Source organism: Muscardinus avellanarius (genome assembly GCF_963383645.1).
Source record: "Muscardinus avellanarius genome assembly, chromosome: 2".
Taxonomy (NCBI): domain Eukaryota; kingdom Metazoa; phylum Chordata; class Mammalia; order Rodentia; family Gliridae; genus Muscardinus; species Muscardinus avellanarius.
Window position 1 is genome coordinate 191423580 of NC_137787.1, and position 24236 is coordinate 191447815.

The 24236-nt window shown below is 45.6% G+C and overlaps 1 protein-coding gene across 3 annotated transcripts in view; it reads right to left on the minus strand.

The window, feature by feature from the left end:
* Positions 1-16775: 16775 nt before the first annotated feature.
* The window catches only part of TMTC4 (transmembrane O-mannosyltransferase targeting cadherins 4), a gene marked incomplete at both ends in the record, with an annotated part of 62922 nt that continues 55461 nt past the window's right edge, over positions 16776-24236 (minus strand). For all 3 annotated transcript variants that reach the window (XM_080688902.1, XM_080688901.1, XM_080688900.1), the window contains 2 exons: positions 16776-16924; positions 18572-18641. In XM_080688902.1, the coding sequence (XP_080545028.1) occupies positions 16776-16924; positions 18572-18641 (219 nt within the window). The remainder of the gene's footprint in view (positions 16925-18571; positions 18642-24236) is intronic.

Below are 24236 nucleotides of genomic sequence, written 5' to 3' on the forward strand. Positions count from 1 at the left end.
GGCTATGAAATGCTTTTTGATCACGTTGCTCATTGATTTACATACACCAGCCACGCCCACTTATTTACATACACCAGCCACGCCCACTTCTGCATTCCAGTGGCAGAGGTGAGCCTGCAGAGACCCGTGGCCTGCGCAGCCTAAGCCTTTGCAGAGAAAGTTTGCCAACTCTGCCCTATGTTGAGACAATCAGCAAATACCACACGTGGCCTTTGTTTACCTTCTGATTCATACAAACCAAGAGCAAAAAAGTATACTTTCAAGGCAATCAGGAAAGTCTGCCTATGAAGTGGGTTTTATTTTATTTATTTATTTATTTATTTTTTTTTCTTGGCAGGTCTGGGGATGGAACCCAGGGGCATTCGACCTCCAAGCTACACCCCCTGCCCTATTTTTTATTCTTTATTTTGAAACCAGGTCTCACTGAGTTGCAGAGGGCCTCACTAAGTAGCTGAGGCTGTCCATGAACTGCGATCCTCCTGTCTCAGCCTCCCGAATGCTGGGATTATAAGCGTGCGTCACCACGCCTGGCTATGAACTGGGTGTTAGAAAACATTAAGAAATTATTAGCCATTTCACTAGGAGGTGACACTGTTATTCTTGTTATACAATAAAATGCCAGTTTTAGAGGTACATACTGAACTATTTAGGCTGAACTGTTTGTTGTCTAGAATAAACTCCTTTAAATTGCATCAAAGAATGGGAAGGAAGGAAGGAAAGAAGGGAGATGCAGATAGAGCTAAACAAAATCAATTGATGGAGATATGGAAGTTCATTATATTATTACCTATGCTCCTATGTTTGCTTAAAATTTTCAAATTAAAAAATAAAGCCGGGCGTGGTGGCGCACGCTTGTCATCCCCGCGCTTGGGAGGCGGAGACAGGAGGATCGCGCAGGTTCGAAGCCAGCCACGCTGGCTTAAGAGACCCTGTTTCTAAATAAAAATATAAAAATAGGTCTGGGAGTGTAGCCCGGAGGTAGAAGGGCTTCCAGGAAACCCAGTACCACTAATAAATAAATAAACAAATAAATAAATACATATATACATACATACATACATACATAAATAAAAGGCCAGGCGTGATGGCGTACACTTGTAATCCCAGCATTTGGGAGTCTGAGATTGGAGGATTACAGTTTGGTTCAAGGCCAGCCTCAGCTACTTAGTGAGGCCCCTTGCAACTCAGTGAGACCCTGTTTCAAAAATAAAATGACTAAAAAGTAGGGTTAAGAGAGCTCAGAGGTACAATGCCCTGGGTTCTATCTCTAGTACTGCAAAATAAAATAAAAATAAAAATAAATTTAAAAAATCCGAACCCTGATCCAATCACCAGAGAGCTTGTCTTCCCCGGCACCTGTCCCTCCCCACACTGGGTGCAGCCTTAGCACCGAGCTGCTGAACTGCCTCCCTTACGCATCTCGTCTCTGCCCACAGTACCTATAACCAGGAATGCCACCTTCCCTACACAAACGCGCCCTCCGCGCGGTCTGCCCCGACCTGGCTTTCCCCTTTCCCTGTGTCTTCCTGCACTCTCTCCAACAGCACACCGCTTGCGTCTGTGACCTCACAGTGCCACGCAGACCAGACTCCCCATAACTGGCTCTCTTCTGTAAACCCACCGAGGAGGTACAACACCTCTGCGAGGCTGCCCTGCCCTCAGCAGCCAGGCTGACAATGGGCCCTCCACGAAGGAGTGAATTCCTGTCAACCACGCTGCTGGGTGGCCATGCTTAATTAAGGGTCTCGCAATCAAACCTCTACAATCTAAGGTTTACCCCAGGATGTTCTAGAGAAGCCTGTTAAGATGGCTTGATGCTGTCTTCTTGGGCCCTCCCTCTTCAAACACTGAACCTCCATGCCAGAAGGGGGACGCTGGCTCCTGATAAAGAACCTGGACACCACTGGGCTCAAAGTCTTCCCACGACACCGAGTGCTGACACGCTGGGAGCTCTCAAGAGGTCTCATGAGGTGAAATCAACAGAACAGTGAACAGACAGCTTAAAAAGTTGGTTTTCTATCCCAGTGTCCATGATCACCATGAATAATCACTCTCCAGGGTCAGTGTTAACAGTTAGGACCCTCGTTAGTAAGGTCAACTAGTACAGAATATTTCCATACAAAAAATTCATCAAGCCAGGCGTGGTGGCGCACGCTTGTAACCCCAGCCTTTGGGAGGCTGAGACAGGAGGCTCGTGGTTTGCGGCCAGCCTCAGCTCCCACTCAGGGAGGCCCTCTGCAACTCAGTGAGACCCTGTTTCAAAATAAAGAATAAAAATAGGGGTGGGAGTGCAGCTCAGAGGTAGAATGCCCCTGGGTTCCATCCCCAGTACCGCACACACACACAAAAAGTTCATCAATTAAAAATTAATTAAACTCCACAAACTCAGCTGTTATTGTTGTTGTTCTCATTATTATTATTTTAGTACTGGGCATTGAACCTAGAGGAGTTCTACTACCAAGCTACACCTCCAGATCTTTTTAAAAATCTTTTATTTTGAAACAGGGTCTCACTAAGTTGCTGAGGCTGACCTCAAATCTGCCTTCCTTCTGTCTCAGCCTCCCAAGTGCTGGGGTTATAGGCCCAGCTGCAAACTCAGCTTTTGCAGGACAAATGCTCTCCACTGGTCTGCTTATTCAAACACTTCTGGCCTCTCCTGGGAATAATTTGGAGGGAAAAAAATAAAAGCCAAACTGCAGTACTCTGTATTAGCACTTCAATACATTGAGTGGGACCAGCGAAGTCTTCAGTTAAAAGAAAATGTACACACGTGTCTGTGTAGAAAACCTACACGTTATATAGGTCAATCCAATTAATTCAGAGCTATCCTTTCATTTTTAGCTCATGATTTCTCTGGGACATTTAGCAAAATGAACACCCCGCTCTTTAATATTTTTTTTTAAATAAGGTTACAATTCTAGCACTTTTTCTTATCACTGCAACACTAACAGACCAAGCTCAGAGCCAAGAAATTGTGTTCAAAGAGCAGCACCCGTGGAGTTTTGAAGGCGACTGGGGCCATTACCGTCGGCCCAAAAGTGGAACAGCCATGATAACCACATTTGGAATTACGGCAGGAAAAGAACCCTGTGGGGGAAAGTCAGATGTCTCACTAATGGCTCTAAAGAAACCTCGACCAGAAACTCGCAAGCGCCAGGAGCGGTTTTGGGGCGCCTTCTGCAGGTTTGGGGCTCCTGGCAAAGACGGTCCTGGAGTGCAGCGAGGGTTTCTGCAGAGGCTTTGGGCTGACATCCTCTCGCCCTCCGGCCCTGCCCGCAGCCGCGACCCCTCCCCGCGGCCCGGGGCGTCCCTGCGGGGTCCACGCGCCCTCCTCCCCGCGCGGCCCCGCGGGGCGACCTCACCTGCGGCGCGGCCCCGCGTCCCGAGCGCGCGCGAGCGGAAATGCCCGGCGGGGCCGCGCAGCCCCAGGCCGCCCCCGGCGGCGCCCCCTGCAGGCGGCTCGCGGCGCAGCCTCACCCGGGCGCCGCCCGGTGTCGCAGGCGCACCCACCTCCACGCACCCGGAGGTGCCATCAGACCTCAGGCTCTAATGCACCTGGATGCCACACACCTGGGACACACCGCAACAACACAGGGGCTCCCGGAGGGCTCCACAGCCTCCACGTCCTTGGGGATGCGGCAGGTCGGGCGGACACAGGGATGACCTGAGCCCCGACACACCTGGGGCGCATCCCATTGGTCAGATACGGGCATCGCGAGGCCTCGCGCCTGACCGTGCGCTCTCAGGGTGGAGAGGGACCGTAGCGGAGTGTAAATCACTCACCAGCTCTCCCTTCTAGAAAAAAACATGCTTAGGAGGCAGTGGAAGGGAAGGCTCTCACCTGTCTCCTGAGCCCAGGACTCTATGAACTGCAGAAATTAGAGGAACAAGAATCAAAAGCACAGGGGACATCTTTTCTTTTCTCTATTTTTTTCTTGTGTTGCTGGAGATTGAACCCAGAGGCATTCTGCTCCTGAGCTACACTCCCAGCGCCTTTTTAAATTTTTTGTTTTGAAACAGGGCCTCACTAGGTTGCTAAGAGTCTTACTAAACTGCTGAACTTGTTATGCTCTTGTCTCAGCCTCCAAGTACTGGTATTACAGGCCTGTGCCACCAATCCCTGCGAGATTTTTCACTTGAGGTTTAAGTAATGTTATTTTGAGGCCCCAGGATTTAGGGGGCCTTTATATATAGAGGGCCACTTCTGTACCCCTGAGAGACACAAGTATACAAGTAATAGCAATGATCCCCTTCTCATCTCCTGCCCCATTTACTTTCTCTTGCATGTGGGCTGCTTGGAATCTCTTTGCAATCTGGCTTTCGTCCATTTTAGACATCTCCAACAATGCTGACATTGTATTTTGAACAGATGTGCAATTTCAGAAGAAATCTAAGAGATCAGATGCATAAACCACTAACTTTCATAGACTTTTTCTTGTCTTTGGCATTTCATAATTAAAATATATAAGCAACCTCATCTGGCATATATTTTTTTTAGCATATTAATAGTTTAAAAAGTAACCATAATCTAAAATCTTTTGAAAGAATGCTTCTATGGTTCTATTTTATTCTTTTTTCTTTTTTGCAGTACTAGGGATTAAACCCAGTGAACCCAGGGGATTCTACCTCTAAGCCTCACCCCAGCCATTTAAATTTTTTTGTTTTGAAACAGGATCTTGCTAGGTTGCTGAGAATCTCATTAAGTTGCTGAGGTTGTCCTTGAACCTGAGATCTTCCTGTTTCAGGCCCCCAAGTACTGGAATTATAAGCATGTACCACCACATCCTTATTTCCTTATTTGTGTGCTGGGGATTGAACCCTCAAGACATTCTACTTCTGAGCTACACCCCCAGCCTTATTTTATTTATTATTTGGAAACAGAGTCTTGGTAAGTTGCCAAAGCTGGCTTTGAACCTGCGATCCTCCTGTCTCAGCCTTCCAAGTACTGGGGTTACAGGCATGGGCCACCATGCTTGGATATTATTTCTCTTTTTACTGAGGGAAGATGATCACTTCAACAAAGAAAAGTGAGACAATAGATGAAACAATAATTTCTCTGATAAAGGAAAATTAAAGAGGGTGGCAGGTGTGCTGAGTAACACGTATTGTGTTGTAAAGCTGCAAACCCTGGACCTCACATAGATTAGTTCTCTGGGATAAGATCTTAAGGTTAACTGTCAAAAAATAACCCATAGTTTTAAGTAGTCATTTCTGAAATATGCTTCTGGTTCAGCACTAGAAAAACACACGCTCTCCGGCCACACCCTTGGCCTGCTGAGCCAGCCACACCGGGCTGGGGCGCAGCAGCGAGGGGCCTCGTAGTGAGAGACTGAAGCCTGGTTGAAGCTGGAGAACCATGATCTACTGACGACTTGCTTCGGTGCTTCTCAGACTTTACTGCATGTGGAGTCAACTGTGGGCCTTGCTTCCAAACGCAGGTCCCGGTCTGGCTAGCTGAGGGTAGGTTGTCTTCCAAGAGACAGTGGAGTGATTCACTGCAAAGGCTCAGCTCACGGGCTGTTTTTCTGCACACGCCGCTCCCTTTGTTCTGCCATTTGTTTTCAAAGTTAATATGCATTTTTATTCCCTCATCAGCTTAAATTATTGAATATCTAATGGTCTTGAGAGTTTGCACAGAATTAAAAAAAAAACGTGATATAAAACTGCTTACCTACTGAATAGTCAAGACATTGGTCAAGTGTTTAGACTGTGTAGGCCAGAGTTTTGGAAAAATATTTAAGAAATACAGCAGTGTGTATGGTAAGGTCCCCTGCAGAAATAAGCCTGTGGAAACAGATGAAATGTACAGGCGTGAACACTAACTGAGGTACCCACTAACTGCTCTCCTAAAACAAACGAGAGGCTGTGTGTGTGTGTGTGTGTGTGTGTGTGTGTGTGTGTGTGTGGTATTGGGGGTGGAACTCAGAGGCTTTCTACCTCCGGGCTGCTGTACTCCCAGACCTACTTTATACTTTATTTGGAAACAGGGTCTCACTAAGTTGCTGAGAGCCTCACTAAGTAGCCGAGGCTGGCTTCGAGCCTGTGCGATCCTCCTGTCTCAGCCTCCCAAGAGCTGGGATTACAAGCATGTGTCACCATACCCGGCTTGAGAGGCGTCTTTAAAAGAGCAAAGAAACCACTTATTCATCCTAAATCTTATATCTGGATTATATTCAATGATACTTTTTTCTTTAGAAAATAAAAAGAAACTACTAAGTACAATGTAGGTAGCAAGTACTAAATTCTGGGCAGGAGCAAAATTTAGGGATCAAGTGATAAAAAGCATATCAGTGAAATATGCTTAGAATGACTCTAGGCCACGCGTGGCACACGCTTGTCATCCCAGCACTCCGGAGGCTGAGACTGGAGGATCGCGGTTCGCGGACAGCCTCAGCTACTTAGTGAGGGAGGCCCTCTGCAACTCAGTGAGATTCTGTTTCAAAAATAAAAAGACTAAGCCGGGCGTGGTAGCGCACACTTGTAATCCCAGCATTCGGGAGGCTGAGACTGGAGGATCACGGTTAGTGGACAGCCTCAGCTACTTAGTGAAGGAGGCCCTCCGCAACTTAGTGAGACCCTGTTTCAAGATAAAGAATAAAAAATAGGGCAGGGGGTGTAGCTCGGAGTTTCAATGTCTCTGAGTTTCATCCACAGCCCTGCAAAAATTAAATAAATAAATAAAAATAAAAATATAAAAGACTAAAAAATAGGCTGGGGGTGTAGCTCAGAGGTACAATGCCCCCAAGTTCCATCCCCAGTAACACACACACACACACACACACACACACACACACACACACACACACACACACAGAATAACTCTACAGTGCTGATACCTCAGTAGCACTGTAGTCAACAATGCAAGGTTTAGTTCTTTATCAAAAGTAAAATACAGAACACTTCAGGATTTGCATGTCATCCTTGCGCAGGGGTCATTACAATCTTCTCTGTACTGTTCCAGCTTTAGTATGCGTGCGGCCAAGCTGAGCCCGGTTCTGCCATTTTATAACCTCCTGTTCCCTTTAGGATAGCGCTCATGCAGCCAGCAAAGCAACATGCATATTTCCAAAGCTCCACAAACGTTTCTTTGATCATCTCCAAGAATAGAAGCCAGCAAATTTGTCTTGAGTCAGAAGGTCCCAGTTAGGCCATTTTTATTGCCTAAATGGAAGGAGGCAATTGCCACGCTCTGTTGTCTTAGCCCGTTTCTTGGGGTTTTAACAGAATACCCTGTACTGAGAAATTTATAAAGACAGAAATTTATTGCTTACAGTTCCGGAGGCCAGGAAGTTCCAGATGGAGGTGCCAGCAAGTTTGGTGTCTGGTGAGGGCCTAGTCTCTGCTTCCAAAATGGCACCTTGAACACTGTGTCTACCAGAGGAGAGCAATGCCATTCCTCAGGTGGCAGAAGAAGGGAAGAGGGAGGAGGGAACCCAGCCCAGAAGCTCCTTTATATAGGCATTAAACCCGCCTGTGAGGGCCGAGCCCTTATGGTCTAACCGCTTCATAAAGCCTGGTCTTCTAGTACCATTATATTGGCAATTAAGTTTCAACATGAGTTTGGGAGGGGATAAATATTCAAACTCAGGCACATGTTTTTTAGACCTGGAGATAATAAAGTAGATATGCCAGGTGTGGTGGTGCACATTTGTAATCCCAGCACTCCAGAGGCTGAGACAGGTGGATGGCAGTTTGTGGACAGCCTCAGGTACTTAGTGAGGCCCTGTTTCAAAATAAATAATACCGGGCGTGGTGGCGCACGCTTGTAATCCCCGCGCTTGGGAGGTGGAGACAGGAGGATCGCGCAGGTTCGAAGCCAGCCGCGCTGGCATAAGAGACCCTGTTTCCAAAATTAAAAAAATATAAAATAGGTCTGGGAGTGTAGCCCAGAGGTAGAAGGGCTTCCAGGAACCCCAGTACCACCAAAAAGAAAGGAAGGAAGGAAGGAAGGAAGGAAGGAAGGAAGGAAGGAAGGATAAAAGATAGGGCTGGGATGTAGCTGGGAGGTAGAATGCCCCTGGGTTCCATCCCCAGTACTACTACTACTACTACTACTACTACTACTACTACTAATAATAATAATAATAATGATGTAGATGTCTAGTTTATGTTTATGTTTGACTAAATACCTGATACTTAATATTAAACCAAAGAGGCTGATCTCATCCCCTGAAAACCTCTCCTGCATCCCTCTGGCATTGCAAATATCGCACATTCTATGGAAGAACATCTTCTGCATCTCTTGAAGCTGTAACCATCCTGTGAAAAACACAAGCTGAAGGAAAGCGACCCAAGGAGCGCAGCCCCACACCGAATACCACCGCAAAACCTGCGGAAATGTTATCTATTACCCCAGTCAGCCCTGACTGTCTTTCAGCCTCACTCCAGCCCACCCCCTGCATTTATCGGGCCCTCAAGCCAAGAATGAGGTTTATACTTTAAACGCTTGAAAATAGCACAAGTGAGGAAGTGCTGAATTCACATTCCCCTGCCTGTAAGTGACGTTTTACTGAAACATAGTCACACCCATTTGTTTCTACATGATCTCTGGCTGCTTTCTCAAGATAGCAGGAGACTGTGTGGTCTGAGAGTCTAAAACATGGTTATCTGCCCTCTTTCGGAGAAAGGATTGCCAATCCTGCAGGCTTTGTCACTGACTTCTGCCTCTTCACAGCACCCACCTCCTTCTGTGGAGGGGAGTCAAGATGACTCTCCCCATACAGAGCCGAGTTCCATGAGTCCTGGTCTATACCTGTGATTCCAGGTCTATACCCGTGAGTCCAGGTCTATACCTGTGAGTCCAGGTCTATACCCATGAGTCCAGGTCTAACCCGAGTCCAGGTCTGTACCCACGAGTCCAGGTCTATACCCGTGAGTCCAGGTCTATACCCACGAGTCCAGGTCTATACCTGTGAGTCCAGGTCTATACCCACGAGTCCAGGTCTAACCCGAGTCCAGGTCTATACCCGTGAGTCCAGGTCTAACCCGAGTCCATGTCTATACCCGTGAGTCCAGGTCTAACCCAAGTTCAGGTCTGTACCCACGAGTCCAGGTCTATACCCGTGAGTCCAGGTCTATACCCATGAGTCCAGGTCTATACCCGTGAGTCCAGGTCTACACCCGTGAGTCCAGGTCTAACCCGAGTCCATGTCTATACCCACAAGTCCAGGTCTATACCCACGAGTCCAGGTCTATACCCGTGAGTCCAGGTCTAACCCGAGTCCAGGTCTATACCCGTGAGTCCAGGTCTATACCCGTGAGTCCAGGTCTATACCCGTGAGTCCAGGTCTATACCCACGAGTCCAGGTCTATACCCGTGAGTCCAGGTCTATACCCACGAGTCCAGGTCTATACCCGTGAGTCCAGGTCTATACCCTTGTGGGTAAATTTCAAGCATGTCACACCACGGTACACACAATTACAAGATTAATTGCAGTTTACTTTATCAGATTCCCTACTGTAATTCATCATGAATTCAATACAAAGACTTGACAGTTTCAACAGATGCTCATTAAAGAAGCTAATTTAGGAGATTTTTATTTTGCATGTGCAAAAAAATGGACAATAGTATAAATTTCTGTGTGTGTGTGTGTGTGTGTGTGTGTGTGTGTGTGTGTGATACTGGGGATGGAATCCAGGGGCATTCTACCTCTGAGCTACACCTGGTCTCATTGAGTTTCAAAGAGGCTGTGGGAGAACTGGGATCCTCCTGTCTCAGACCTCCAAATGCTGGGATTACAAGTGTGTGCCACCATACCCGGCTTTGGACAGTAGTATATATTTCTAACCTTGGCTGTAAGAATTTGTTGTTAAATTTGAAACTAGTGGGATCATTTGTTCTTTTCTTTTTCTTTTCTTTTTTTTTTTTGAGCACCGGGGATAGAACCTGAGGCATTCTACCTCCGACCTATATCCCGGTCCTATTTTTTAATTCTTTATTTTGAAATAGAATTTTACTAAGTTGCAGAGGGTCTGAGTAGCTGAGGCTGGCTTTGAACCTGCGATCCTCCTGTCTCAGTCTCCCAAGTCCTGGGATTACAAGTGTGTGCCACCATACTTGACTTGTTCTTTCTTTTCGTTCTGTTAAGCTATTTAACTTGGTACAACTTGGTGCTAAACAAGTTCCATGGCAAAGAAATTAAGGAGTGGAGTAAAACAACCCCGTGAAACTAAGTTCACTCACATCAAACTCAACCCCAGTATTTCTGGAAATGAGGTTTTGAAGATGATATGGGCTATGGTCAATTGTTTTCCTTTAAATAAAACATTGACCTTTTCTTCACAAAAGAGATACAATATCCTTTCTTAAAAATATGTGAAATGAAAAAAATATGTGAAATGTTCTCAGCAGTTGTAGTTGAAATGGTTTATTCTTGAAATGGTTTATAATTTTAGAAATAACATATAGACTGGAGAAAAACACTAGTATAGATTATTTCATTAGCTTTGGTGAATAATCTAATCATGAATAGAAAAACAATTGTAAGAATTCTCAGAAGATGTAACATGACCAGTCAGACGTGCTACCCACTCTGATGGGAGCTACGTACACTGAAAGAACTAAACTGGGCCTGGTGGCCCATGCCTGTGATCCCGGTACTTGGGAGGCTGAGACAGGAGGAGCACAGGTTCAAAACAACCTCAGCAACTTAGCAGACCATGTTTCAAAATAAAAATAAAAGCTGGGTGTGGTGGCGCATGCTTGTAATGCCAGTACTTGAAAGGCTGAGAGGAACCGGGAGGATCGTGGTTCACCGACAGCCTCAGCTACTTAGTGAGGCCCTTTGCAACTCAGTGAGACCCTGTTTTGAAATAAAGAATAAGCTGTGCGTGGTGGCGCACGCTTGTAATCCTCGCGCTTGGGAGGCAGAGACAGGAGGATCACGCAGGTTCGAAGCCAGCCTCTCTGGCTTAAGAGACCCTGTTTCCAAATAAAAACATAAAAATAGGTCTGGGAGTATAGTCCATAGGTAGAAGGGCTTCCACGAACCCCAGTATCACCACCAAAAAAAAAAAAAAAAAAAAAAAAAGAATTAGCCGGGCGTGGTGATGCACTCTTGTAATCCCAGCATTCAGGAGGCTGGGACTGGAAGATCATGGTTCGCGGAAGGCCTTCTTCTCAATGAGACCCTGTTTCAAAATAAAGGATAAAAAATAGGGCAAGGGGTATAGCTCGGAGGTCAAATGCCCCTGGGCTCCATGTGGAAGCTAGGGAAAATATGGGCTGTAGGAGGAACTCTAGATGAAGAAGGAGAAACTCTAGATGAGCAAATAAGGTGACTGAGGATGATGGGAGGGGAGAGGGAAACTCCCTACAGTACATGGTGTTCGTTGACAGTCATATCAACGTCAATCACTCAGCCAAACATGAGGAGGAGGGAGGGAGGGGTGGGGTGGGGATGGCTCAATGGTGATGTGTGCATGATGCCTCTGCCATCTTCTACTCCATTAAGATGAATGACTACAATGCACCAAAAAAACAAAAACAAGAGATAAGCCGGGTGTGGTGGTGCATGTTTGTAATCCAGTACTTGGGAGGCTGAGACAGGAGGATCTGGGGTCACTACCAGCCTCAACTACTTAGAGAGGCCTTCCACAACATAGTGAAACCTTGTTTCAAAATAAAAGATAAAAAATCGGGCTGAGGGTATAGCTTGGAGGTAGAATGCCCCTGGGTTCAACCCCTAGCACCGTAAAAATATAAACAAACAAACAAAAAACACCCAAGAGATATAGAATTTCCCCTCTTTTGGTTATTTATTGAATATTATCATATCCAAAGCACAGGTCCAAGGCTTTGTAGATCTTTTTTCCATTTACACCTCCCCAATTTTTTGTGGAAAGGATAGTATTAGTCTTCCCTTTACAGATGAAAGCTGAGGTGCTGAAAGATTACTTCCTGTGAGTGTCCCAGGGCTGTGTAATAGGGTACCACAAGCTGACTGGCTGAAAACAGCAGCAGTGCACTGGCCCTTGGTTCTGGAGACCAGTAGTGGGAAGTTGAGCTGACGGCAGGACCGCTCTAAGGGAGACCCTGCTCTAGCTGGCAGTGGCTCTGGGTGCTCTGTGGACGATCATTTCAGCCCTTGGTAGGATGTAAATCAGGATGAAGTATGGCTTTAAAAAAAGCTTTGCCCTTGTTAAAAGAAAGACCTCTGGAGTCAGGCATGGTGGCGCAAGCCTGTAATCCCAGTACTCAGAAGGTTAAGATAGGAGAATTGTAGGTTTGAGGCTAGCCTCAGCAACATAGTGAGACCCTGTTTCAAAGTAAAAAATAAAATACGGCTGAGGGTATAGCTCAAAGTTAGAGCCCCCATGGGTTCAATCCCTAATACCACAAAATAAGTAAAGAAAGGAAAAGAAGGAAGGAGGGAGGAGGTTTGGCCACATCTGGGTACCCTGTGGCCTGGTCGAGCTGGCATATAAAATCAACCATCACAGTGAGCAAACGAAGTATTAATGTTTAAAGCCTCTGAGATTTGGACTAATGACTGTGGAACAAAGTGGCTATACAGTCAGTTAGTAAAAGCTCAGACTGAACGGCTGTGCAGGTACAGCTGGACCCAGACCGGAAGCTGTAGGACGGTGAGCTTCCTCCAGAAGTTAGCTCGAGTGGATAAGGATGCCGCGCGGGCTCAGTACAGACACAATTTCTTTAAAATATTTCTGATTCAAGTTGGCTGAATCCAAGGATGCAGAACCTCTGGGTATGGAGGGCCAACGGTGTATCTATTATTATTTCAGCATGTAAGCAAAATAAAAACGATGAAGACATCTTTGTTACTTTTTCATGCCAACTATTCAGCAATCCAGTGTGCATTTTTTCTGTGTTTTTTTTTTTTTAATATACTTTTATTGGTCCATTGCAACTCGACATCATCTTTAGGCTGGTGTGATAGAAACACACTGTGCACACAGCACCCGGTGTTTCCCTCCAAATCCGACCACTCATCCCCTTGGACTAGCCACACAGCAAGTGCTCAGTAGCCCCTTGTGTCCAGTGGCTACCTTACTGGACAGTGTAACTACAAGCATTTTACTCTATGAACCAATCTTCGCAGCTGCCTAACAAGGTAAGCATTATGACTCGCATTTTTTTGGGGGTGGGGGGAGTTACTGTAGATTGAACCCAGGGACATTCTACCACTGAGTTACACCCCCAGCTCTTTTATTTTGAAACAGAGCCTTCCTAAGCTGTGAGGGTCTTGCTAAATTGCTGAGGCTGGCCCCCGACACACGATCCTTCTGTCTCAGCCTCCCAAGTATTGGGGTTATGGGTGTACACCACCATGCCCAGTGACCTGTATTTTTTATATGAAGAAAGTGAGACTCAGGAAGGTTGAAAGTTTTGTAATAGGCCCACTGGATCCTACAAAAGGGGTTTGGCCAACTGTCCACACCACACATCTACAGGTATCATGTCTGTTTCCATTGGACCTTGTAATATACAGTAGCTTTGTGTTTTGTTTTTGCTGGTGTTTTTTTTCCCCAGTACTAAGGATTGAACCCAGAGGCATTCTACCTCAGAGCAACACCCTGACCCTATTTATCATTATTAATTTGTTTTCACAGCATTGGGGAAGGAACACAGCACATTCTACCTCCTAGCTATACCCCCAGCCTTATTTTTGATTCTTTAGTTTGAAACAGGGTCTCATTGAGTTTCAAAGGGCCTCACTAAGTTTAGCTGAGGCTGTTTGTGAACCGCAATCCTTCTGTCTCAGCCTCCCAAGTACTGGCATTACAAGCGTGAACCACCACGCTCTGTAATCCTTTATTTTTTGAAAGAGTCTCACTAAACTGTGGTGTGGGATGTGTGTGTGTGGGGGGCTCACTAAGTTTCTGAGGCTGGCCTTGAACCTGTGATCCTCCTGTCTCAGCCTTCGAAGTATTAGGATTACTAGCATGCGTCACCGTGCCGGCTAGTCTTTCTTCTTTGAGAACCATCTTTTCGGTTCATAGCCAGCTTCTCTCCTTCAAAAGCTTCTCTCACGTCGTTTGCAAGAAGATGGGGAGACCTGGAGAACATTGTGTTGAGATCAGCCAAGCACAGAAAGAGAAGGGACATATGTTTTCTCTAATATGCTCAACCTCGGGAGTATTATGAGCACCAGAGGGACTCCGGGCAATGGAAGGGAAACCTCAGCGAAGCCAGAAAGAAGGCTGAGGTTAATCAATGAAAAAGCTACATTCGAATGTGTGTATACATGTGAATATAACAGTTAACCTGGACACAGTATTGGCAGGGAGGGAAAAGGGGAAGGGGGGGACCAAGTACTGTGTGAATATGTGTCGTTGTCAACATGATCCACATCATGATGTGAGACTATGGCGCACCAATAAAATAAAATTTAAAAAAATCCCTGTTGTCATTAGCAATTATAGGCCGGTGATAAGAAGACAGCAAGTAAGTGGAGAACTGAGGAACTCTGCTCCAGTCTTTTGGGGAAGGAAACCCAAGAAATAAAGATGGTGGCTGTTTTGAGATGGGAAGGGAAGAGCAGGCATTATGCACTTCCAAAGTCTGCAGAGACCAAGCCTTCCTGAAATAGCAATCAAATAAATAACTTTTTTTTCCCCTGAAAGGAAAACAGCTTTAGTGGAGACCCAGAGCAAAGAAGCAGCGAGAGCTGAGGGTGCTTTCGGTAGGCCAAAGGACCAGGTTTTGGTACAAGTAGCAGGGAAGGGAGAGAAACAAAATCCCGAAGGGGTTTCTATAAGAAACAGCAGCATAATTCACAATAGCCAAATCATGGAACCAAGCTAGGCATTCGTCAGCAGATGAATGGGTTAAAAACTCTGGGACATATACACAATGGAATTCTATATGCACGGTGGAATTCTGCTCAGCAATAAAGAACAAAATTAGGGCATTTGCAGGAAAATGGATGGACCCAGAGAACATTATGTTAAGTGAGATTAGCCAGTCATGGAAAGTGAAGGGTCATATGTGTTCTCTCAACTGTAGAAGCTAGGGGGCTTTTAGGATCCCAGAGGGTCTCCAGAAAATGGAGGAAAAAGTCCAGCGGAGCCAGCCAGGTGGTCTAGGGGAGGGGGAGAAGGAGAACCAATGAGGATCACTTCTACTGATGTCATGTACATGTGTGAAAACACCAATGTCCATCTCAATATCCTGTACGGGGAAGGGGGGGAGAGCGCGGGGAAAGCCCACCAAGTACTGTGTGCGTGTGTCACCATCACCATGAGCTACATTACACTGGAAGATTAAAATGCACCGATAAAAGTACAAAAAAGAGAAATATTTTTCTTTACCCCCGAAGGACAAGTACCGTTTCCAAAAGAAACAAATAAATTTTGCTTTAAAAATACCAACACAGTATATAATGAATAAATTATCTGCCAAGCTAAGCACACAGAAGCATAATAAGACAACCCACACTCCTAAGAGATCTGTAAGTTGTTACTATTGTCTGGGGCCTCTTTAAGAAATGTATGAAATAGCACTTTCTTTTCTGATGTATCTCAACCACCGTAAGTTGTAATTACAGATCTGTCCTCAGAAAAGTGAATGTAGAGAATCAGATTCACCTCACTGTGGATCCATGAACCTCGTTCTCTGAACATGGGTAGACTTATAGTGCAATGCTATCCAAATAGAAGGCAGAGGCTACAGAAGATGAATTTCTCACTTTGATTTCACTGCAAGGGAAAGGAGAACACAAAATTCATTCACCTGAAAAATCATCTGCTAAGAAGGCAATATAACATTCTGATGCCAGCTTGTGTAATAGTTTTACTGTATAAGAAATAACATTACATAAATCATTAGGTTGACAGTATACACAGAAGACCCAAACAAAGGAACATGATTATTCCGATCAAACAGAACAGGAAAAATGCCACGGTCTTCAAATCTGACTCCTTTGAGAGAAATTGTACCTCTTGCATTTTCTGGAGTACTGTCCACAGTTCCATTAAGCAAAATGAAAAACCGCTTTACAGTTTAAAACATAAGAACGCAGTGTACGTAGATGTATAGTCCTTTTAACACTGGATATAACAGAACAAAGACTTTGGGCTGTCTGCTCTTGCCTAAAGCATGGCTAGAATTCTCTATCAGTAGAGACAGTTCATGGAGAATATATGAAACTGCACACTCTGAGAGACTTCAAAAAATATTGTAGGAGTCAATTTCTTCCTATGGAGAAAAAGTATATAAATATACTAGACATTAAACTTTTCATTCATTCAATTATTTGTTCTGTCCAACACATAGAAAAACAATAAGTATTTAATTACAAACAAAGTTCATGGTATGTTATTGTAAAAAAAGAGATAAAAAAAACCCCAAACTCTTACTTTTTTATTAAAGAAAAATACTTTTATATAGACACATTTGATGTTTATATAAATTGTAGGAGTCTGCCAAGTCTTGGTCTCAACCGAGGTTTAACAGTGTTAGTCTATACACAAGGCTCACATCCCCAAAGCAGGCTTAATGCTAGTAAAAGTCACTCAAGATAACTTTCTCTCTTTTTCTGTTTGGCTAAAAAAAAAAAAAAAGTTTCATTTTTGAGATTTTAGAATTTACATTGGAGTTGTCTGAAAAAATACAATTTTGATGCAAAAATCACATTAAGGATTCAAGACTCTATTGCTGGTGCTGTAATCTTTTTGCATGTCTTTGTTTTCATAGAAAAAAGCAACAGTAAAATAAACAACACGTCTAAGAATTTAAAATGGGAAACGTTAGCACATTACAGCAACGGTACGCCTTGCACATCTACGTGCACAAAGAGAGAAGACAAGAGAGATCAGACATCCTTCTTCTGCATCTGTTCTAACTTTCTTCTTAGAAGACCATAATTCTCCTTCGTGCCTGCTGCCCCAGGGTCAAGCTGCAAGGAGATTTCATAGTGTTTCTTGGCCAAGACGAGATGTCCCCAACGATGATACAGAACAGCTGAAATAGCAGGAGATGAATTTCATTGGAAACGCTTCTGAATAACTCACAGATCGACCACTCACACAGAGAACTATTCCAGGACCTTTGCAAGCAGTTTTCAAAAAAAAAAAAAAAAATCATTGTTTTAAAAAAATATTGTTTGTACTGAAAACTTTATTTATTATCATCACACTCCCTGGGGGATTATCCATTTAACCCCTGCCAGTTACTCACAGGACTCTGCCTATCTATCCCTACATGGGATACTTCTGCCTACAACAACATCGTTACATAAAGAAGAGTGTATCAAATAGCTCGATGCTGCCATGCAATTTCAAGGCAGCCAGGCTGGACAGGATGGAGCTCCGGGCACAGCTCTGGCCATGCAGAAGCCCAGTCTTTTATTTATAAACAAAATAAGTCGGCTGTTTTAAGATTTCCCTACACCTTTTGGTAAAGCAATAGCTTACGTGTTGTTACCCGGAAATAGAGGTTCCAACATCAAGATCTGACCCTAAAATGATTGCTAAAACAAATTTAATTATTGTGTAGGCCCAATTGGCATGAGATGTTTTTTAAGCAAACTAAACCTCTATGTGGGCAGAAGAACAACTCTTGATGTTCTGTGAGCTCTGTGATGAGCAGCTGCAGAGTGGTGGGGGCGGGGGGGCAGAGCTGGTGAAAAAACATTCTCATGACGGATTCCCAGCATGCTCTGCTCGGCAAATCCCAACCTCGGCCATGTGAGAAAGCAAAAAGGAATTCTGGGGAACAAAACACTGTGAGTGTGCCAGGCTGGTGGTGCACGCTTGTAATCCCTGCACTTGGGAGGCGGAGACAGGAGGACTGCGCAGGTTCGAAGCCAGCCTCGCTGGCTTAAGAGGCCCTGTTTTTAATAAAAACATAAAATAGGTCTGGGAGTGTAGCCCGGAGCTAGAAGGGCTTCATCCCCAGTACCACCAAAACACAAAAACAAAAAACAAACAAAAAACTGTGAGTGCATTTTGAGACATGGCAATAAGGGGACCACAAGAAGAGAGGGTCGGGCTGGACCGGGAAAAGTCCAAGCTGGAAGGAGGAGGGAACAGGTGGTATGTTACATTGGAACTCTAAAATGCTTCTTTGTTTAAGAGAGGATTTGAGTTCTCATCATAAAGGGGCAATAAACTCAGGGGGCAATTTTGGGGATCCTGGTGATGCAGTTAAAAAGTATAAATATGGCCTTCATTCCGGGAGTCCTGGTCATGTAATTACAGTGATAAATTCATTCATTCGTCATTTCTTTCCTCCCTCCCCTCTCTCCGTTTGTTCCTTCCTTCCTTCCTGCGATTGAGCTAATCGATATTCTACCTCCAAGAGACACCCTCAGCCCTAGTTTTTGTTTTGAAACAGGGACTCACTAAGTTGTGAAGGGTCTAACTTGAGGCTGGACACAAGCCTGAGATCCTCTCTGTGTCAGCCTTTTAAGTACTAGGATTACAGGTGAGCACCACCACGCCCGGCTAGTTGTCTTTTAAATACCATAATAAAACCACAATTTAAAACCAGATAATAGAGACAAGCTATGAAATAAAAAAACTCTTTCAACATCGAGTTTACAGAAGGATGCCCATTTCATTTTAATTACACAGAATTTCAACACAATTTGAACTGAAAACTTCTTACCCAAATTACCATGGTAACTCGCAGCATTTGGATTTGCTTTAATTGCTTTGAGGAATAAAGCTTCAGACTCCTAAAAAAACAAAAGACACACAAAAGCAGGCATTACACATGAAGCAGGAGTGATCCACAGTCTTCCTGTCAATGGTTCTCCAAGTCGTAACCTTGCTTGGACCACTGCCTCCTTCCAGAAACACACGCTGCAGCCAAAGAGGGCCAAATGTGCCCACGCCGCCCCACCCCGCCCCCCAGGAGTGGTTGGGGTTCTGCACCTTTAAGAAGTCTCAGTCCAGGGTGCAGCAGAGTTTGAGAAGAGGCTGGAAGCAGAGGACAGAGCAGGCTGCCCTCGGGAAGGGGCTGTTCCCAGCCTGTGTCCATGAACCCACCGCCGGGACTTGCAAGGAAGAAGCTGGGGCCTAAGGAATCTCCCCCAGGAACCCACAACACCCTTGGCAACCCAGAAGCAGCACATTCAGCTGGAAAGAATATGCAGAGAATGAGGAAGAAACGGCCACCTGTCGTGGAAGCTGTCACTGTACTGTGTGTGACCATGACCAAATGCCCCTGATGTGCACCGATCGACTGCTGAGCAGACTTGCATTTCCTGCAAATTGTCCTCACTTCCAATGGGGTCGCTGTGAAGCAGGGCAACTGTCTTCCTCCCTGGTCATGTTGAACACTGCAGACTGCACTGCTGCTTTCTACCATAGTGCCCAGGGATAAAGATGCCCGCTCCGTCCTCTAGGACGCGCGTCTGGGAGCCGCTCCTGGCCCCCGCTACCTTCCAAGCGTACTGGTATTAAACACAGAGCTTACACAGCCAAAGCCCTTGGCGTGGGGATTACTTTTGCTTCTTGTGCCCTACGTGCATTTCTCTGGGCAGGTTTCCCTCCTTTTGGACTCAGCATTTTGTAACATGCAAGACCTTTGCCTAACAAGATCTTTGGCCTCAGGTTGTCCTGAGAAGCAGGCTGGTGATTGGGGCAGACAATTTTTGAAACCTGTGCCTTTTAGACAGAGCCAGCAGACAAACTCTGCATTTTAGACAACTGGGAAGAGACCGAATAAAGACATTAGGATAACATTAGGGTATCAATTCTACGTCAGTGTCTACAGTGTGAGATTTTTAGCTGAAATGCTTTCCAAGGAGCCCATGATCCCAGGTAAACTACAAACAACAAAAACAGAAGTTCCCCAAAGCAAATGGATCATGCAGTTCTATGGTGGTTTCTAAGTAACTGTTGTTTCTGATGATTTCAAGTATTTCCACTTAAAACCTGAAACTTGAGAAAAGAAGACAAAGGCAACTAAAATGTACCTAAAAATGCTCTCCTCCTTGCAGGCATGGAAGTGTTCACTGAGATAAAAAGCAGGTTAGAATCTCCTAGGAAGCCGGGCGTGGTGGTGCACGCTTGTAATCCCAGCATTTGGGAGACTGAGAAAGGAAGATCGCGGTTCACAGATGGCCTCATCTACTTAGTGAGGCCCTTTGCAACTCAGTGAGACCCTGTTCAATATAAAGACTAAAAAATAGGGCTGGGGTATAGCTCGGAGGTAGAATGCCCTTGGGTTCTATCCCCAATACTTTTGCAAAAAAAAATTTCCCAGGGGATTCGAATTCATTCCTTTATTCCTTCATCTAAGGCTAAAATGCCCAAAAAAGGGAGAAACCAGTGCTCAGGCTGATGGCAGTGAGGTTGGAGGACAGTGGCGCCTTGGGCAGGGAAGGGCTTGGGGTTCACACTTCCGTAGGGAGGGCTGCTCCTGGCAAGAGTTTGAGCTCTGCACAGGGACAAGGAGCCTGGGAAGAAAGAACGGGCCAGAGGAAGAACAGCCGGAGAGCATAACGGGATAACAGGCGAGGTCACAGGGGTCGCGGTCTGAGCTGGAGATGGGAACTGGATGGCACATGGCTTAGGGGCATCTGAGGAGCAGGTGTGGGAGGAGGCAACCGAGGGCTTAATACGTCCCCTCAGGTAAGCGTGTGGCGCCTGAGAATAGGCCTCAGCCGACCTGGGCTGCACCTGTGCCTGGGAGGAGGGGTGGCCTGGTGGCCTCTTCTGAACATCAAATTTCTGCGGGTGTTCAAAGCCCATGAAACGATCATCTATTAAATCAGGTTTTAAGGGCGCTGTTTGGGAAAGCAGTGAGCTGCTTATAAAGGGATCCGTGGAGAGAGGGGTCTGAATGCTCCAAGACCCAGACAATAAGCTGATTTATGTCAGCCAACAAACTCACATTTAAAATAAAGGATATTTTTCATCAGCAGAAAGAAAAATAACATGTTCATAAAGATAAGCCAGGTATGAAAGGTGAATGCATGCCTGTAATCCTAATACTTGGAGGCTGTGATCCTTGGAGGATCACAGGTTCAAGGCCAGCCTCAGCAACTTAGCCCTTAGCGCCTTAGTGCGATCCTGTTTCCAAAATAAATAAATAAAAAAAAAAAAAAAAAAAAAAGAACTAGGGGTTCAGAGAGGCAGAATGCCCCTGAGTTCAATCCCAAGTACCACCCAAGACAAAAAAAAACAAAAAAAAAAAACAAAAAAAAAAAACAAAACAGAAAAGCATCCAAAAAACTAATAGGTCTAAATATTCCTTAGTAATTCATTTAATAATTATCAAACTAGCCAAGTTTGGTAGTGCATGCCTGTAACCCCAGTACTTGGGAGGCTGAGATAGGAAGATCTCAGGTTTGAGGACAGCCTCAGCAAGTAGTGAAACTCTCAACCTAGTGAGACCCTGTTTCCAAATAAATAGGAAAAAAATAGGGCTGGCGTGTAGCTTGGAGGTAGAATCCTCCTGTGTTCAATCCCCAGTACACCACACACACACACACACACACACACACACACACACACACCAAACTAAAACTATTATATATGTATGTATATGTATCTATCTACCATTTAATATGATTGTCAAACTAAAACTACCATTTAAATATGTTCTTGTGCATTTTCCCCAATCACCCTGTCAGGAGAGAGGCAGGTCACTGTTTTACTGGTGAAGAGACTGAGGCCGGGGCAGTGTGGTGACTTCCGGAGGGGACAGGCTGCGCGAGGCGGTGCCGGGAGACACAGGGCTTAGTGAGTCGCCATGCTCTGCGAAGAGAAGCCTCAAATCTGGCTGCAGAAGCCAGTATGTTTCAGAGTCCAGTGACAGATGCAGCTGGTCACTTTTCCACTGATGCCCACAGCGTGCTGGGCAGCAAGACAGGGACAACAGGACTGAAGGCCGAGCTCTCAGCGCAGGCTCCCTCCAGGCCCTGAGGATGTTAAGTAAATACAACAGAGAACCCCAATGCAGAGGTGGTAGGAGAGCAGAGCCTGTCCAGCAGAATGACCCCAGGCTGAGGTGGGGCCTGCAAGCATCCACCTAGGACCCAGGCACACACGGCCACCAACAGCAGGGATCATTTTTGCAGCACAAGAGAAAACCCTGCACAGTTATTTAAAATTCTAAATCCTTGCCAGGCGTGGTGGCACACGCTTATAATCCCCGCGCTTGGGAGGCGGATATAGGAGGATCGCGCAGGTTCGAGGCCAGCCTCGCTGGCTTAAGAGACCCTGTTTCCAAATAAAAATAGGTCTGGGAGTGTAGCCTGGAGGGAGAAGGATTTCCAGGAACCCCAGTACCACAAACAAATAAATAAATAAATAAATAAATAAATAAATAAATATAATTCTAAATCCTTAATTAAAAAAAAAAACAACACATGACACACAGGCTCAGTGGCTGACATCAGGGTTGGCAGGAGCCTTTCACGACTGACAAAGTCTGAATCGCAGAAAGCCTGAGTGACAGTGTGCTGAGGAATAGCATAGCACAGTCGGAACCAACATTAAAGTTGTAAACGAATACTGTGAGCTAGAACGGTATAGGATTGTTGTAAACAAATGTTAAAGTAAACAAATATTATGGGAGAGAAGACTAGAGGATTGTTGCAGGCAAATATTATGTAAGTGCAAGGGACCAATTAGAAGAAAGAAAGCAACCAGCGCCACCCACTATCCAATCAGAAGAAAGGTAAACCATTTGGCCATGAGTACAGAAAAAAACCTTTAAGGACCGAGGCCAGCAACACGTGAGCCAGGCCAGCGGTCCAGTCACTCGAAGGGGCACACCTGAATTGACCATGGTCGCCCAGCACCAACGGCCCTGTCCCTGAGGGAGACACGAGCCCCTCCAGCTGCCTCTCAGACTAGAAGTTCCGGAGACCAGAGAGTCGCTGGTCCCGAGTGGCCTGGCAAGGAAGACCAGACCACGGTGAACTCTCCTGCTTTGCACACTGGACTTTTGATTTAGACTTTGGGAGTGACTGCGTGACGTTGAACTTAAATTTGTATGTAACTAATATAATATGCTTTGACTCCCTGAATGACCAAAGTCTGCCAGACACTTGAATGCTGTACGGCGAGTACCCCTTTTGCTTTATGATCAATAAAGCTGAACTTGTGGAACACACATTGTGCATGTTCCTGTCTCATGACGTGGGATGCTGAGGACAGGGCCATATCATGCTTCCCCCTTGGGTAACTGAGCTGGGGCTCGACTGAGCACCTCATCTCAGATTTCATGTTTTATTTCCTTATTTAAGGCTCAACACCCTGGCCCTGACAATCAGGATGAAAAATGTATAGGGAAACAGGAAATTCATTTCTCCGTTCCGCTTAATGGGCTATTTTCTACTTTATCTGGGATAAAAAGGATGATGTGAGTTGCAAGCTGAATGAACCCTGGCTTCGTCCCTTTAATAGAAATTCCAGTTTATAGATTGCAGGATGATAGGAAAATCAATACAATAATCATACAGGCTGCATCTTGAAGAATCGCTGTAGCTGAGTTGATGAAGAAAAACTGGGACTCTTGGCCCACCCTAGGCTGACAATACGAGGAGGGGTAATTTGGAAAAAGCCCATAAACCTCCCCTGCTTCCTCAAGTAGACTCATAAAAGAAAACTAGCCTCTCAGAAAGCCATCTCTCAAGCAAAGTCCAGAAATGCTAAAAATGTACATTCAAAAACCGAGAGAAATACACAAGATGTCTTATTCTTATAGAAAATTATACTAGTAGTGACACCAAATCAATAGAAAAAGAGAAGTAACAAACACTGGGTGAATATTAATTAATCACTATCGTTAGGCTTTGGGTTTTGTCCGTGGCCTCAGAGTGATCCATTAACATATAGCCCCTGATTCAGAAATAAAACGACTTGTCCTTCAAAAGGACTAGAAACTACTTCTGAAAGAGCATTCCCTGGATCATGCGTATTAGGTACCGATGATGCTAGTTAGAAAGTCTGGCTCATGGCGATGGACACAGCAAAGCTGGGATTGGAGCCTGTCGTGAGGCAAGACCGGTGCTGGAGCCTCCGAGGCCGGGATCGGAGCCTGCTGAGGGGTTAGGCCGGTGCCGGGGCCAACGGCCGGCATCAGAGCCTTCCGTGAGGCAAGGCCGCTATTGAGGCCTCTGAGGCCGGGATCGGAGCCTGCCGAGGGATCAGGCCGGTGCCGGGGCCAGCATGGCTGGGATTGGAGCCTGCCGTGAGGCAAGGCCGGTGCTGGGGCCTCCGGTGCCGAGGCCAGCGGCCGGCATCAGAGCCTTCCATGAGGCAAAGCCGCTATTGAGGCCTCCGAGGCCGGGATCAGAGCCTGCTGAGGGGTT